General features: G+C 36.5%; 1 protein-coding gene across 1 annotated transcript; it reads right to left on the reverse strand.

Annotated features, from left to right (window-relative positions):
• Positions 1–2,060: 2,060 nt before the first annotated feature.
• LOC139151245 (poly(A)-specific ribonuclease PARN-like) lies at positions 2,061–17,869 on the reverse strand. Its single transcript, XM_070723900.1, has 19 exons — positions 17,558–17,869; positions 16,038–16,183; positions 15,336–15,403; positions 14,413–14,494; positions 13,658–13,718; positions 12,785–12,965; positions 11,927–11,992; positions 11,232–11,270; positions 10,971–11,013; positions 10,326–10,406; positions 9,455–9,589; positions 8,603–8,689; positions 8,061–8,136; positions 7,263–7,443; positions 6,952–7,007; positions 6,391–6,552; positions 4,914–5,076; positions 4,357–4,484; positions 2,061–3,875 (listed from the first exon to the last, which is right to left on the reverse strand). Exons 1-19 carry the CDS (start codon positions 17,574–17,576, stop codon positions 3,823–3,825), a joined length of 1,827 nt encoding a protein of 608 aa, XP_070580001.1. The 5' UTR covers positions 17,577–17,869; the 3' UTR covers positions 2,061–3,822.
• Between the last annotated feature and the right edge of the window lie 24 nt (positions 17,870–17,893).

Below are 17,893 nucleotides of genomic sequence, written 5' to 3' on the forward strand. Positions count from 1 at the left end.
ACCCCCCCCTCTCTGTGCATTATTGCACCTATGGTTGTTTATTTTTATAAGTTATGAAAGCTAGTTTTTAAGAGATCCAAAGTTCAATTTGACGACGCCTGCTCTGTATTTTTTCTGATATACTTCAGGGCGTCTAGTGTCCAGTGTTTGCCAACTTTTGAATGTAGGTCACTTTCAATTGTGGAGGCACGACAACGACTTTTAAGTGATCGCAAATTCAAACTGTTGGTGTCATCTGTTGTCTCTTTCTCAAAACACTTAAAAACTTTAAAAAAACACTTACACGTTATCAAGCACAAAACGGAAATGGAATGTTGGGTGTGTGCGCACACAAAATGGCGCGTACATGATGTTATACCGGGCAAAGCATGTCGTGTGCATTGACAGCTTGAACTGTTGTGAAAAAATTATAATGGGCGTATTGACGAGTACATAGGTTCCCATTTTCAAATCTACGGGTTGCAAATGGGGATATCCCTTGGAAGGCCCTGGTCACAAACTACGGCCATTTTCCTTTTCGCTTTCCCCCCCTGTGATATTTCACACACATATCAGTGACAAGAGTTGAACTCAGGCGAACTTTTCGATGAACTTTGAACTCTTCTTTTTGTTTGTTTGTTGGTTTTTTTTTTTGCCATTGAGTATTATGGGATATATTCCCATTCACAACCTTTTCACCTGGTGGCCTTGTATGTTCTGTGTAAAGGTCCTGAAAGGGGTTCCGCTACAGTCGCTAATTTGAACGCCGAGAGAATTCACGATCAGTTTTTGCATAGAGGGACTGTGGTTTTTGTCAATTAACTCTTCTGTACTCGTGAAGTATGCCAGATTCTAATTATGTGTGGCGTTGGCGAGGCTAATTCCTTGTATTTCAACATACTTTCGGGAGAGAATTCTTAACTGTGCTCAGTTTATCGAACAAAAATACCGAAAATATAATCAAAAAAATTTCTTTAAGAGAGCACATTTCGATGTAGAGACATTTCTCAGAACCAGATATGAAATGAATATACACCGATGTATCGGACATTTGACTTGACAGAAAATGAAGTTTTGCCAAAACAAAGAAGCAGATTGCCCCAAAACATAATGTCCGCATACACTCATTACACGGTCGCTATGAGAGCCTCGTCACAGACCAAACTCTATCAACTGCTTCATATTTGGTAAGTAAATCCGAGTCTGCAGTCTAAATTGCGGTTTAATCTGATCAGTGTTTTTTTGAGAATCAGACAGTCAACGAACAGAGAGACAGAGTGGTACATACCAGGTCAACTCACGTGTGTAAAAATGAGAATTGAAAATGAAACTGCTGTAAATCTCACTTATCATATATTGTACTGCAGCTTATAGTGTTTTATAGCTTTTTAGTGTTTTGTTATTAGTACGGACCGACGGCTTGAAATAAAGATAACTATAATATTAGGTTACTGAAAGATAAACACTCAGAATACAACATATCAAAGCGAAGTGTCAAAATCGAAATGAACTCGGCAAGTCTATTTTTCTAACTAGTTTTACCACAAAAGTTGTAGCCGATAGAGATTTGGAAAATAAATTTCATTTCATACACCATTTATATTTCATTTAATATATGTCACTCAATATTTTGATATTTTCACTTTATATCTATGAGCAAAATTAGTAAAATGATTGAACACATTCTTTCTTAGCTTGATTGACTTCGGGTAACAAATCACTAGTATTCAAACATGGACGAATAACATGACAGATCCTCTTGGGGCACTGAGATATATAGGCATTGAGGGACGAACCATTACATCTTGAGGGAAGGTACAAGACAACATTTGCGGCCATTTGTTCCTTAAAGACTTGGTGTAATATTATTGCTGTATGGTGGCAATGTCAACATGTGCATTTCCCTCAGAGAAGCAAACTTTTAACCAAATTAATGAATATTTTTCAATGGCAAGAAGAAAGGTGGCCCCACTGTGATCTTGTGAACCCTCCATACAGGTTGGCTGATGATATCGGTTACCTGTACAGAGCAGATGGTGACGCTATCTCATTGAATATTCAAGACACAATAGCTACTGAGGTTAGAGGTCAAGGGGCGCTGGGTTCACCCAAAGTTTAATGATTTTGCCTACTCAGAACACTGCAAGCAAATGCAAACAAAAAACATAATATACAAGTTTTTGAGTACAAAAACAAATCACTCGAGTTTGTCAAATAAAGAAGTGTGCCAATAAATTCCTTTTTTGATGCTAACCTTTAAGAGATACAATACATTGCATAAGAGTACAAGAATTTTCTGCTGTGATATAAAGGTCCTTCAAACTAATTTTGACTGACTGAATAGTCAAAAAGTTTATTTGAATCTGCTCATGATATTATGAAGTTTGTATGGCTGAAAAAAATGTGACTCAATGGCACTGCTAAACAAAATTTTGTCATGAATCCTTTGTTTCTGGAATAATTTGTCAGTGAACATGTCTATTAAACGATTAGTTTTTTTGAGATGAGCTAATATAAAGTAAAAAAAATGATATTTTCTGACTCCTTCACTCTGAAACTTAGTGAGAAAACTAACGCATGCAGCTGAAAACAGTGAAATTAAAAACAGACTCTGATATCAAACAGGCTTCTAAAGTAATTTACTGAACATCCCCAATACAACTCAACAAAATTTTACACTTCAGAATGAATTTTGTGATCAAACCAAGGACAGCTGTTTGTAAGCAAACAACTAAAAATGATGCAAATGGGGTTCTTTAGTGAGCAGAAGTGGTCAATGACACTTCAGCAAAAATATCAGTTTCAATATGTGGACAGATTGGTACAAGGTTTGTTATTATTACTTAAGTTGTTGGACATGTGAAATGTGAAGCAGAGAAGCTGAAAGGCGATCTGGTTGGCTGATCTGTCATTATTCTTCTCAACATGTGCAAATACTTGTTACTTATATGTTAAGGTAAAATGTGCCTTGAGGACAGACATTCTAACTCTAAAATTTTTTACAATACTTTTCTGGTGTGTGGGGTTTATTTCAAAGCTCAAGGGGAAACTAAAGTTTTCACCATTTTTATGAAAATCATCAGTAATAGTCTTCTCAGAAATGTTAACACATGGATGGCGGCCATTTTGAATTTCAAGTGATAGTAAATGTAAGTTAATTTGTTTCTGAAGTACCAAAGTTTGAATGGTGATCCCTGATTTTTCTTCTTGATTTTGAAAGGGAATGGTTTAAAGTTTCCTTGAGGGAAGTGTGGCAAGAGTTTAAGTCTTGAAATTTCAAAGCACATAATTCCTTAATAAACTCTCTCCTCCCCTTTCACAATACAAGTCAACTTCAGCTTTTCTGCAGATGGCAGAGGACATTTACATTTGTACAAAAAAGGTGGCATATGAACTATGATTTCTCCTTTTTCACATGTTTTGTCATAAATCTTCTGAAAGATTAAGCTTCCCGGGAGGCTAGAGTTGAGAATTAAATAAATATTTCTTAAAACTGACAAAGGAGAAAGAGGCATACACTAGAAAAAAATGGAATATGAAAAATACAATGTCTTAATTCTACTATGGGGGACCACCCCTAGGATCAAATAAGCTGATGTGAAAGACATAGAAACAACCCCACTCTGCAACACCATAATGAATATACTCCAATCACTTGTCATCTTTTTGCCCATGCTGTGCCTTGAGTACAAGTTAAAACCCCATTTCTGAAATCTGCCCTATTGAGAAAAGATGACATTGTCCTGAGCAAGATGAACCCCTCTGAAACAACATCCTGAGGTCAGATGAAGTGTACTTTTAGGGGGTTACAAAATAACATTGACAGTTGACTTTGCGATTCTATCACCATGTTGCTGGCTCTTCAAATAGTTTCTCTTCCTCTGTACTGGTTGATGCTGAAAGAGATGCAAGGAAAATTAAAAGAGAAATTGACAAATAACTATTAAAATCTGGGCAAAAGGGTATATTGGAGTAAATTATTCTCTGCATATGAAATGAAATGCTGTCAGGCACGCACAAGTCCTACAATACACTTTTGCAATATATCAATGTACGATGCTAGCTCTGAACTTTGCCATTTCTCATTAACACAGTACATGAAACCTGATAAGAAATAAAATGCATCGACAGACTCTAGATGCTGTACTTTGCACAGTCGTAGGTGGCTGAACAATGTGACTTTGTCAATCTTGATTGAAAAGGACCAATGATGTTATCCAATGCTGTTCTTTTATTAAATGTATCCTTATAATAATTGACAACACTGGGTATCATATCATCATCAGTTGGTTCTTTCTGTAAGTTTTTTGCAAAAATCACACAATGCAACTGCTAAATACAGAGTAAAGTATCAAATCTGGTGGTTTTAATCCTTACCTTTGGCTTCTTTGTCACTATTCTGTTTCTTCTGTGCACTACCATCTTCAGCTTCTATCTCTGCCGATTCCTTCTCTGGGTCTTCTCGTATTGGACTGACACTACGTCTCGACACAAACGGTGGTGCACTTTTTTGACAACATTGCAATAAAAAGAAACAGAATTCATATCAAAATATTCAGGTTTACTATGATGTAACTTTTTGAAAACAACTCTACCGTTTCTAAATCCTTTTGCACCCTACTTGAATCAATATCTTTGCATGATGTTATAGATTACCAGGGGTCAGAGTTCAAAGGTCAAAGGGTGCATGCCACAAACTAAATTTGCCACTCTGGGGAAAAATTGATAAAAACAAAATCAAAACATCACAGTCACAAACTACAAAATATTTCTTGCAGATTTTTGAGATGATTGAGAAAGCTGGTATATACGGAGCCCTACCAAATGTCTTTTTGATCATATTTTAGAAAGATCGTGTTGTTACAACTGGACCTCAGTGTCAGGACACAAGGTGGAATTATTGAAAGAAGCATGAATAACACCATCGTTCTTACTTGACATCAAGTATCTTCTGTCGTTTGACGTCACCAGGGTAGGTAATGTCAACTTCCTTGTGTTGACGCTTTTTACCCTGGGATGATGAACCTGTTTTGATGTTCTTGAATTGGTAGTACGTTTGAATGTGGTAGGAATCAGCCTGGGACAGGGCTTTGAGAACTAGCATGGAAATGAGTGAAAAATAGAGGAATGTGAGCTCTGCTTTGAAAGCGATCAGGGAGGAACATTGTCATACAGTTTATCAAGGCTGACAACCTGCCTAGAGAATACTGCTACATGTGTAGAACATTGGAAATACTGCCCTCTATGGTGATCACTTGGTCATGGTGATGCATTTACGAAAATGGAAATGAAAGAAATAATATTCATGAAGTTTGGTAATTGATTCAAGTTCATAACTTTTGTCAAAAAAGTCTGAGTAGATAATTATCCAAAATTACCCTTCCTGTCGATACAAACTGTGCTGCTTTTTGTGTTTTCTTTTCCCCAACTGCATCACAATTTAAGCAGGGTAGCTAAATACCTTTTAGACACTTTCAGATTTTTATTTTTTTCTCAATTTAACACGTCCCAAACCCCAATAAAGTATACATTTTCTGAAAGCCCTGATATAGAGCTATCGACCAAGCACAGTACACGGTCATTATTTGCATAGGAGTCACGTGACAAGCGGTTTGCAGAACCTTTCAAAAACCAGTTTTTCCCGCCTTATGCGAACACGCTGCAAGATTTCCGGTTGGAATTTCTTCATTGACAAGCCTTGACAATATCCTTTAAAACCGTGTCTGGGATTTTCTTTATATGCCTTTGGTTTTTTTAATGCGCTCTTAAAGGTGTTAGATGAAGGTGCTTTTCAAGGAATTTTAATTATCACGCCATATAATTTGAATGGAGCCTCTGGGAAAAAATCGCAGACACGGTTTTGAAGGATATTGTCAAGGCTTGTCAATGAAGAAATTCCAACCGGAAATCTTGCAGCGTGTTTGCATAAGGCGGGAAAAACCGGTTTTTTGAAGCTTCAGCAAAACGCTTGTCACGTGACTCTTATGCAAATAATGACCGTGTACTGTGCTTGGTCGGATAGCTCTATATCAGGGCTTTCAGAAAATGTATACTTTATTGGGGTTTGGGACGTGTTCAATTGAGAAAAAAATAAAAATCTGAAAGTGTCTAAAAGGTATTTAGCTACCTTAAGCAGGGTTTCCAGCAAATATCATGGAAATATGGACAAATGTCATTTGAGTGTTAAACATGAACAAAAAAAAGCACAAGAACAATCAACTGAAGACTTCACTCGAAACTGTGCATAACAATAATGACCTGCAAAACTCTACAAGCACTGGAATCATAGTGAGCCATATCAAATTATCGCAGGAAGTTATTTCTATCAAATTTATGCAAGGTACCCTAGGATGGGCAGATTGGTATCACAAGGAGAGGAGAAGCCAACAGCGTTTAGAGAAATGTTCTTACCAGTATCAGCATGTTCTCTATGATTTAAGGAGACAAGCGCAGATGTGTCATCAATCCAAGCGATGTAGACCGGACCAAACGGAGTAAATAAATGGTACAGATCACTAGCCTTCCATTCTTTGGGAAACGTCAAATGGAATACATGATTCCTTCCCGGTTGCACTGAAATTAAAAAAATGTAGGATAGGAAAAAAATCAAAGCCCTGGACCTCAACACATGCTGCCTTTTTGACGTGTTCACCCCTAATTCCTAGTAAATAGGTCCACAATCATCATTGAAAACGATGGGCTGAACCAAAGCATGGTGGTGAAAGGCTTAAATTGTGTGTGTAAAATATTGAAAGTTGACTGGATGTGTTATTTGGTCAGAATGACCATTTAAAGGCTTGTTCCTTAGTAACGGATCGATAGTTTGCAGATGTCCTTAAACATGTGACATACCAGACAAGAGCTATAATCATCTCTTTTCCTAAACATGATATTTTTTCGTGATGTAGTAATGTCACTTGCAAGTTTGCGGAAGACACTTGTGGTAAGTATATTTCTAAAGTTCATACTTACAATCCTGACCCGTGAGATTGATGTACGGAATGTCCTGCATCTTCATTACAAAGATCCTGCAAATCATCAACAGTGGTATTCATGAAATGGTGGTTGAATCATGATCCTTGAATGCAAAACTGATTTGACGTACACATGGAAAAATTTAGAGTACCACACATGAAGATTTTCACTTAAAACTTGTGACAAGATTTATAAGAAATCGTTTGTATGATTATCTTGAATAAAGCAGCTATATCTAGTATAGCAGTTGTGCACACAATGCCCAATACACTGTTTGAAGGTTCATCATTGGAAACAAAGCCACTTACTTGTTCGTGAATGGGTGAAGCAGTGGGGAAGATGGAGGTATTCTGGATTTGACAGGATCTTGGAATGTTCCGATGTAATTTGCCATGGTAACAAAGCAGCTTCCTGTGATTAACGCATCATACCCAGCCTCATGTAGCTGTTCCTTGCCACTGTTGTAATTCTGGCATTTGGATGACATTTCTATAGAATAAGATACCGGTATATGGACGAAATAATAATGAAAATTTGACTTTACTTTTCTCAATGTCTCTCGATATTGCTCATTAAATTCCCCAAAATTTGACACTCACTCATTCGCAAATGTGGTAGGTGTGGTGTTTTCACAGTCTTGTCAGACATTAAATATCTTTACACTTGACATTTGTTCAAATACAAAGGTAAAAGAAAGTGGGCCTTTCAACTGGAGTAGTTTTTATCAAACTTTGTGCCTTCCTTCAAATACTCTTCTCCAAAAGACTCACCAGAGTGAAGATTTTACCAGAAATCAATGATGATCATATGGCATTTACTGGAACTGCAAATGACTGTGTTACTTTGACAAACAAAGAAAACTACAGGTATACTGTGAAGGCACTCAGTGAAAGAAGCTTTCATAGATTCTGCAATAATAGACAGCGCCCTCTATCGTCACAATGACAAAAGGTATCTCATACACTGTAGATAGCGCCTAAAGTGCATGAGGTTTAGGTATTACAGAAACAAATATGCTAAAAATATTGTCCATCTGCACGGACAATAGAATGAAAACTGGAGTATTATGTTTGCCAGTTAGCGTATGAGCCATTACGTATACTCACCAATGTTCGGTTTACTAAACGGCTTCCCTTCAAGTGTTTTATGCAAGTCTCCCAATGCAGTGTGGCAGATCAGCTCCTAAGTTTAAACAAAATGAAGTTTGTAAATTTATTTACAGGACACATTTTATATCCTCTAAAAATATCACTTTCTCACAATGTTGGACCTTTACCAACAGTAGCTTCTTAACATTACCTTTTCATGTACAATTCAAAAATTGTGAAACAAAAATGTTTACACGTCGTAACACTCATGTATCAACATGAACTCCTTATCCTTTTCATTTATGGTTTTTATCAGTAGTAATCATGTGACTGAAGTGATCTTCTTCCAACTTAGAGCACAGATAGCTGTGTGTTGATGACTACGCTTCCTCATGCATCTCTGTAGCAACAACGCATTGAGGATTTTTCTTAAGTGCCAATGGCATCTTTGCAAACAAAACACCTTCCCAATCTCTGCAGCGATAATCACATCCATCAAATGACATTGAACATGGATGATTGTAATATTCATCATCATTCTCTGACAGACAGCTTTTTACCTTGAATGGCTGGCTGCTGGCCATCAGTTTGGTATCCAACAGCTTTGGAAACACACATCTGACCATGGACTTGAAATCATCCAGGTCCTGTAAATGATGGCAACAAAGTCAAAGACTCTCACTGTAGAATAAAATACATCCACATGAGTTTTGAACTACAAAATTATTTGAGTAAATCCATGATCACTTGTTTTGAGGTAAAATGCACCTCAGTCTAGAATGTCCAGTCAAGACAACGATGGCCAGGAGATCAAAGTGTGAAGTAAAGTCAGACATGTAATATAGAAAATACACATAAAAGCACTGTTGAGAACTTCCATAGAAAGAAAGACTAACCGACAGAAGGATAGTTGGCGATAGACTTACAGATAAAGGTATTAATACTTGCACCCCTCCCCTTATTCCAAGGGTAAGAAGCACAATGTTGCCATAGAACACAACAGTTTGTACAAAAATCAGGAGGCAAAAGGCTTAAAGGAGATGTTGCAAATGAGTATGTGGTAAAATACAAGGGAACTGATAACAGTGCTTGGAATATGATATTCAGTTACACACTCCACATAAGTTATTTTTTCTCTGGTACCGGTACCAGATTTCGCACGTTGACCCCTGATTTTTCTTGGTTCCGAAGGGTTAAAGTTTTCTTATGGAAAGTTTGAGCAAAAGTTCAAGTCTTTCAGTTTCAAGGTGTGTACTACTTTAAACATTCAATGAAAATAGAAGTATTTTTTGGTTACAGTGTTACTGGACTGATCCAAGTAGCTCAAAAATTATGTTCCAAGATCCTGTTAGTAACAGAAGATAAATTATTGAACTTTTACTTTCATACTACCCAATATTTCTTACACTCACCTCTGGTAGTGGATGACTAAACTGGTGAATAATATGAAGAATGTCAAGCAACATGTTATGGCCGACCACCAGTTTACCACTCTCTGAAATCAGTCTGATGATTTTTGCAAAGCCAACAGCTTCATCTAATTCATCCTGTAAATAACATCAACCAGGAAGTAAAAATTGTGAGCTATAACATCACTGAATTTTAAACACAAATGGGAACACATCACATTGTGTACATGAAAATTATGGTTACAATATTTTTGGCTTCTTGCTACAGATGGAACAATTAATTTTGTACACAATTTGAGAACTGTAGTAGCAGTTGTGTTGTCCCTAATGTGACTTCCTTTATCAAACAAATGGATTTGGTGGTAAAATGTGACTAAAACCCTCATACAGCTTCCCGAAGAAAAACCTTATGCTGGAATCCTGAGGGCCAATGTACTGTAGGAGTCAAACAGAACTCTTTCTGGCAATTTAAGTGAGAATTTTGAATAAAATCCTACAAAATTCCATTGTCTTGTAGAAATCCTATAGCAATACTATTGGAAAGTTTGAGTCTCTTGTTCATCTGATCGTACTCCTATAAGTTATTTTTGTCAGAAAACTGTCCTCATCCGAAACAGTTGCATAGTTTAAGTAATAACAGAATTTATCATTGGCTATACATCTTTTTTGTAAAGGATTAGAAAAGAGTCATATACTCTGGGATTAAGAGTAACATTTCCACAAAGAGTGCTGACAGCATTGATGATGTATGAAGGTGAAAATTGTTTGAATGACCGGTGATTCGTGGAAACTTATTACCAACTTTATACTGTCCTTCTCAAAAACTCGCCGACATAGCTTGAGTAACTCTGGCACTACATATCTCTCTACTCACAAAGTCTGCCTGTTTTCTCTCTTCCTCTTTCTTCTTCACATCATCTTCACTGACTTTTGTGATGACCATATACCTCTCTTTCTGTCAAGATGCAAAAATATTATCATGCAAAATGTTTATGATACTTGGTCCTGGATTCTGGGATATGGCAAAAAATAACGAAGTATTCATGTATGTGAAGTAGGTGGACGTACAAAGATAAATCTGTCTACAGTCCATCTTGACTGTTGGGAGAATATAAATTGACAATGTTACCACGTTGAGACAAATTAGAAATCAATTTAAAAGTAAACTGAAGAAATGTTTTAAATTATAAATGATAAGAAGTCCTATCATTGATACTGAACTTACTTTTAGTCTTTTTCTGTTCAATAGGCAGAATGGTATTACTAGCACTGGTGTGTATTTATACAATTTGTGTGAATGAGAGAGAAAGTGAGACAGATACAAAGAGTCAGCCAGAGACATACAGACAGACAGACAGGAATGACAGAAAGAAAGGTAGAAATAGAGACAGAGACAGATAGACAACATGTCAGACAAATGCAAACAGAAAAAAGATGGAAGTAGACTTGAGAAGGACAGACACAATGAAGTATTTGAAATATCAGCCATGTCATTGTACAATTACAGCACTGAACTCACCTTTTCACCAGTTCTTGTGTCGACAAAAATGCCAGTTGGAAATCTGGTGGGATACAAAAACAATAACAACATGTAAAATGTGATCATGTGTAGAATAGGATTGCCAGCAATGAGAAAGCAAATATGTACAGTTTGAGATATAGTGTAACACCAAGGTAACTATTTTTGGTAGATTTTATGCACAAATTTCTTTATTGAGCGTCGTCTGACAAAAGTTGTAACTGGGAAGTTAACTTCACTGCAGCTGTATATGAACCTTACTTAGATTTTACTGTCTGGTAAATCAGTTTTCTCAGGAATCTGGGGAAAAAAGGGAAACATACCACCACATTAAGACATGACATTAAACCATCATTGAAACAGGTGCAAGGGTTAGTGATCATATCATCATTTTCCTAAGGATCAAGACTGGCCACCATACGAACTTTAACAAAGTTTTACATTTTTCATCGCCAGCTACCAATATCATGGGGATATCTATACTGAATGCTGAAGCAACATGAATAGATAAAACAAAAAGACTTGATTTACAATCAGTCACACTGTAGATTGCTTTCATGGCTGTTCAATCTTACTATCAGTCTGCAAGGTACTCTAAGTACAGCTTGAAGATGCATGGATTAATTAGAAGTCTAAGCTGACGCCAATTTCTTAATTAAAAGTGCTTTCAAGGAGACAAAGAATTCATTGTCAACAAATGCCGATTAGTACGAAAATTTATGTAAATTATTCACCTTCACTTAATTCTTTTCAATGTGAAAAACATTACACATCCACACTCATATCTGTACCACAGTCCACAGAAAGATTTATCCGTGATCCCGATCACAGTATACATTACAGAGAAAATTTACTAATAATACTTGACAGGGATGTCTGAATAATTTGCAAAGCAGAATTTCACTGAATAATCATTTCATTCTTCGTTAAATGTCTTGACTGATACTTGTACTTACGCATTACATGGCTCTAGCTGCAAAGTTTCTCTTTCATTGTCTTTCAAGAAATCTTCAATCTTTTGGCTGTGTATGAAAAATTAATTTTGAGTTTTGTTAGTTCTGCTTTGAAATGGAAAATTCAACTAATGACAAGGTAGCCATCAAGAAATCAATGTAAACCCAAAAACATAAAGCTGCGATAAATATGCACTTATATTATTGGGTATAGACGTAAAACCTAATTTTCATATCCTTTGTATCTGACTTTACTATTGTACTTACTTTTAAAGGGTAAAATATCATGAAATAAATTTGTTTAGACCACAGTCCACTGTGATGGAGGGTCTGTCTTTGGACAAAATGCAGAGTCATTGATGTAAAACTTTAAAACGTATTCAAATCCTGCCGAACGAAAAGGGAAACTTTTGCTCACAAAATTCATGCTTGTCTTTTAGGCCAATAAGAACTTGTTTTGACACATGCTAATCTCTTGTGAGGGTCAAACAAATGGTGAACTTGTTCATGATAATATTATTCTACACAGACAGTTGTTTGAGATTTTCAGGGTGTATGTAGTCATTTCATTTATTTTGGCATCATATGGTTATTGAAGTTTGATGTTACAATTTCTACATTAGAAGGAGACGCATCACAGTCTTGTAAGTCTAGAATGAAAGGATGAGAAAAGGTATCTTTGGGTCAGTAGAAATTACAAAATTCTTGATTTCCACTAAATACCACGAAAATGGTGGTCTGACGTAAATTAATCATTGCTTGCCAAACACATTCAATATTGACACTACAGATGCAGTTATCTCCCCTACATATCCCTTTTCTGTTGCGCTCAGTGTAGACAAGAAGGTCAAAGGTCATCACCTGATATTGTCTATGAAATTCTTCTGATCTTCGGGGATAGCAATCATTGTTGGTCTTGGAGTTGGCGAGATGATGGAAGGACTTGCCAGGTGCGTGTTGGAGTCATCATCAGCCATACTGTGTTTCTGGTGCAGTAACTCACGCATGTTCTGTTCATCATGGGGTGCCAAGTATGGAATGCCTACAAACAGAATGCAAGACAATGACCATTTTTTAAAATTTCCAAATATTTTACAAAACACAGTTCACTGAAGTTTCTCTCTCAGGCTATTAAAATAATTCTGAACTTTATTACAGAATCATTTTCAGTGACTGTGTTTACATGTGGCTTTTAAGAATCACATCTGCTTTGGAAGAAAAGTAGTGAACTTGTACATGTGAAATCATTATCAAATGCCAGAAGTGAAATATCTAAGTTTGCAGGGGTGTTTAGGATACAAATGATTTGATTTGAAACACTATGAATTCAGATAAGTCCATGTCTTATCTTGTCTCTGAAAAAAGTGAAAAATTTCTTGAAGCTGTTATTACAAATAGTATCAGCTGATACATCAAAGACAGCATTGTGTATTTCATTCACAACGGAGTGTCTGCAATTCTCTAATCAGTTGGTGACCCTATGAATACTTTTACATATACTATGCCACTTTAGACCAAGCGATCCTTTCTAGAGTACAAAGATCATATATTGACAAAACCCAAAAATGATATTTTCTATACATCTGAGTTTTTAGCCAAGAATTCAGCTTTTTATATCATGTGCAGATGTTCACCTTTCATATTCTTCGTATTCTGTAATGCCCTTTTCTCTAAAAGTTTTGTGTTGTAAAAGTTTTGTGTTGTATTTGAACAAGAAATATCAAAAGTCCTCACCTTCTTTGAAAAGCTTGTTGAAATCAAATCCATGGGAGATCAAGAAATCTAAACTAGAACTCTTCAGGGGAAATGAAAAGATTTGGTTATGTTAAGTGTTGATTTTTGTTTTGTGTGTGTACAGAATTAAGAAAAGTTCAAGCTACACAGGGAGGAGTGATATAATCCTTAATTCACTGATTCACGGATGCCAACCCTACATTCAAACATTCACTGATTACATGTTTGGAAGCTGAAATACACTTACATGACTTCATATTACATTTCAACACTGGACAGCTTGGATGTTATATGGCTTTTTTCAAAACCAGGAGGTGATTGAAATCAATAGATTTCTGACCTATGAACAGGGAACACCCTTGGCCTCTGTTTCAAAATCTACACAATTACAGTGCCTATATACACGATGATTTACTTTACAGCCCAGTATGCTGGGTACTGATCTCAGTGGAGGATCATGCCAGGCTCACACAACTCAGTTTTGCACTACCTTTATAGTTTATGAGTATTCACGACTACATCATCCACCATGTTTAACATTCAAAAGTATGAGTACCTGGGTTAAAACAGAAACTGAACCAGTACCAGGGCACTTCCGGAATCAACAAGACTATTTGATTTGCATAGGGATTGATCCATACGACAGTTGCTTACACTCTTACTAGGTCTCTCCTTAAGCCATATATGATTCACATCATGCAGTCTTGGGACAAGAATATGTAAGTTATTTACTTAGTGATTGTACCTTTACTTACCTGACAAAGAAACCTCTTGTCTGGTGCATGTCTGTTCAGTGGCGTAGGGAATATATAGAAGTTGAACGGATGTGCAATGTATCTAGAACAAAGACCACCAATGCAATATGTAATTTATTGCTGTCCTACGTGTAATTTCTCATCAAAGGTTGGAGGTTGTAATGATATTCTTAACTGCGAAATTCTATTCATTGCATTTGACAGTTTATGATCAAATTGTGGAAATAAATGTGTACGATATGTATTTACAATACGTCAAGGCAATGTGAATCTATTTTATGGCAATATTTAGCTTTGCTTAGCAATGAAAATTTCAATCTTGATCCAAATCATTTGCCTTGGGGATATCAACCCATTGAAGGTTAAAAAACTTTTTTCTTTCTTCTTTAAGATTTGCTCATCTTGCTCAATCCCTTCCCCAAAACCGACCTTTGCCTATTCAATAATGATCTTTCAAAATCCAAGTGTCCTTTGGGGTTCTACTTTTGTGTGGCATCTCTTTGATTTCATAAACTATCATAAGACTGCTGTTTAGCAAGGCATCAACTGGCAACCAAGAAAAGTAACCAAAGCTTGACATTTTAATTTCCCATGAACTTGGAAATCAAATTACCTAAAACAATTAGTTTGACTCTTTCATCCGTATTTCCCCAATATAGGTCCAACTTGGCCTTTGGAAAGAATGGGATTGGCACAAAGCATGATGGTAAAAGGGGTGATAACACTTGAACCAAACACGAATGGCAGAAACTTTTTGACTGACACGTCAATTGGTTAATTTTTCTTCTTCTAGTCTATCCCTGCTTCTAAGTGTCTGGTTCAGATCAGATTGGACCACTGAGCATGGTAGTCTGTGCAGTATGAAAGTTGGGGGAGGGGTGATATAGGTTACACCTGCACTAGGATGTCTTGTCATTACTCACCTGGACTTCTCACTCTCATAAGTAAATACACACAGACCAAACTGAATTAGGAGAAAGTCAAGAGAACCCTGGAATGGAAAACAAGTATTTGAATAGTGGATTGACATCATGACACTTCAAAAGGGGAAAGCTGTCAAGTTCATACTGATCTCATCCTAGGGTTCATATGTTTTTTGAATTCGTTCTTTAGCATGAACCAGATAATGTCAGGGGATTATTGCATTGAAACTGTATGTAAAATTATAAAACAAGCTTTGAAAGTGGTGGAATACGCCTCCGGGGTAGATATTTGCACTCTGAAATTTTTACAACCCTTTTCTGATCTACCACTTATGGGCAGCTCATTTTAAAGTTCTTGCAGTGAGGAAATTTTCACCGTCTTAGTTTTTCAAAAGTAAAAATTTTATTTTTCCCCATAGAGTTAACAGGGATGGCAGCCATTTTTTATCAGTATATGTTAGGTAATTTCTTTCTCTCTAATACCAAACTTTGCATGGTGACCCCTGATTTGTATTCTTGATTTGGTAAAAGAATAGTTGAAACATTCATTGAGGAAAGTTTGAACAAAAGTTTAAGTCTTTCATTTTTGACATGCATACTACCTTACACCCTGATCTTCAAGGTCAGACCATCATCCAAACCTGCTTGAATCAACGACTCATCACCCTTGCACTGATAATACATATACAGAAATACTAGTACCTTCAGCAGTTTGCCATAGCGTTCTTGAGGAGTGTCAAAAGCATGCAGGTTGATTGCAGTGTTTAATCCAGTGAACTCTCCATCAATGGCAAGGAATGACGATTCTTTAATCAGGGAAGTGACCATCTGGAGACATTCTTTGAAGTCTGGAGAAGAAAGAAAGTAGAAATATGAAGATCAAGTGGTCATTTGGACTTAATTTGACTCAACTTTTGCCATACTGGTGCAACACCTCTACTTTTCACGTAATGTTGGATTCCACATTCTTTAGTGTTTTTTCCAGTAGTAACCTTGATAAGTTTAGAATGGATACTGTAAAAACCATCTATGTAAGCAATATTAATTTTTGCTGAAAGATTTAACAAGGCAATTGCTAGGCACGGTGAATACCAACTGGCCATTTTTTGATATACTTGTCACACATATATTTATTATATATATAATGTGTGTCATCTAACTGATTTTATAAATTGCCTTGGTATTACAAATTGATGGTCATCTACTACATCACATCATTACTGGCCCATGTACTGATAGGGCAATCTCACTTTTTAATTATATGAGGTTTGCTGAGTTTTGATTCTTTTCATTTACTGGTTCTCAATGATAACTTTTCTTTTCCTCTACATCATTAACTTTTTCCCTGCATCTGGCGTATGCAGTACAAGTATAATGAGGAGTAGCAGTAAATTGTATGATTGCACATGGACATGCAGGTAATAGAGGTGCATTTGGCTTGCAACTCTTGTCAGTGTAATCCTGTGGGAACTGAACTTCTATAGTCCTATTCTTGCAACTACTAAAACCCTTTTAATTCAGACCAATTCAGATAAAATTATGCAAACTGCAGGTTTACAGATTTAGATTTCAATGGACAGTTTTGAAGTTTTCTACATGTCAAATGTCACGTCTTCATGTAAAAAACTTTTGATTTTCTTTACTAAACTTATCTTCCATTGGTAGAGTCACAGTCACTCAACTCTGTGGTCCTGTGTGGAGTGACCATGGTAGAATGCAAAAAATATTTTATCAACCATTCTAACCCGCAGTGAATTTGCTGTAAAAAGGGCATTTTCGACTATTCAATTTTTACATCAATATTTCTTATAAAGGAAATATTGATTTTTTCACTTTTTTGTCAAGTATTATGCAACTGAAAGTAGAGGGCACTGCTTCTGTGAATAAAGTAAGAACAGTGGCCATGTTCTAGTATTATCATAACAATAAAAAAATTCAGTAGTATGCACAGAAACTGATGATTTTGAAAATACCGGATTAAAATCGATATAAGTTGAAGTTTTGGACGTACATTTATATGTTAATCATTAAAAGAACGACATCTATCACATTTTGATCATGTGCTCATCAGTGAGTACACTCATATCAACTTTCGTTCGACAAGCGATGAAGTGTCAACATTCTTGCGAAATACGCGGCTTCGTGAGGTCAATACAGTATTGCAGAAGTGTGTTCAAAGAAGTGCATGTGGGCAAATGAGCTTTAGAATCACCGGTACTCACTTGAGCGAGTGACATCCATATTACTGTACACTGTCGCTTTACAATATATATTGCTATTATCGATGCCTCTTCTGTCGAGCAATTCGATTGTTGGTGTACTAACTCCAACACAGTGGACCCCAGATTTCAGTGCTGAACGTGGTGGTTGGAATATTTCTCCGCAGTGACCACATAGACCGTTGCACAGACAGACACCAAAGGATAGGTGAATTGGAAATATTCCGACATTCGGGGACTTTCACGCCTGCACTCGATGCATACTCGCTCGGCAAGTTTTGGAAATTCGGCATGCATGCGTGAACCGGAAGTAATAATTTTCGGTTAACTTAGGGAGTA

The sequence above is a fragment of the Ptychodera flava genome, chromosome 15 (genome assembly GCF_041260155.1).
Source record: "Ptychodera flava strain L36383 chromosome 15, AS_Pfla_20210202, whole genome shotgun sequence".
Lineage (NCBI taxonomy): Eukaryota > Metazoa > Hemichordata > Enteropneusta > Ptychoderidae > Ptychodera > Ptychodera flava.

Coding starts and splice junctions, on each gene's coding strand:
- LOC139151245 (XM_070723900.1), bottom strand. Junction 13,719..14,412: donor ACAAGAGGTTTCTTTGTCAG/GTAAGTAAAGGT, acceptor TTTCCCCTGAAG/AGTTCTAGTTTAGATTTCTT. Junction 12,966..13,657: donor CAACAAGCTTTTCAAAGAAG/GTGAGGACTTTT, acceptor TTCTGTTTGTAG/GCATTCCATACTTGGCACCC.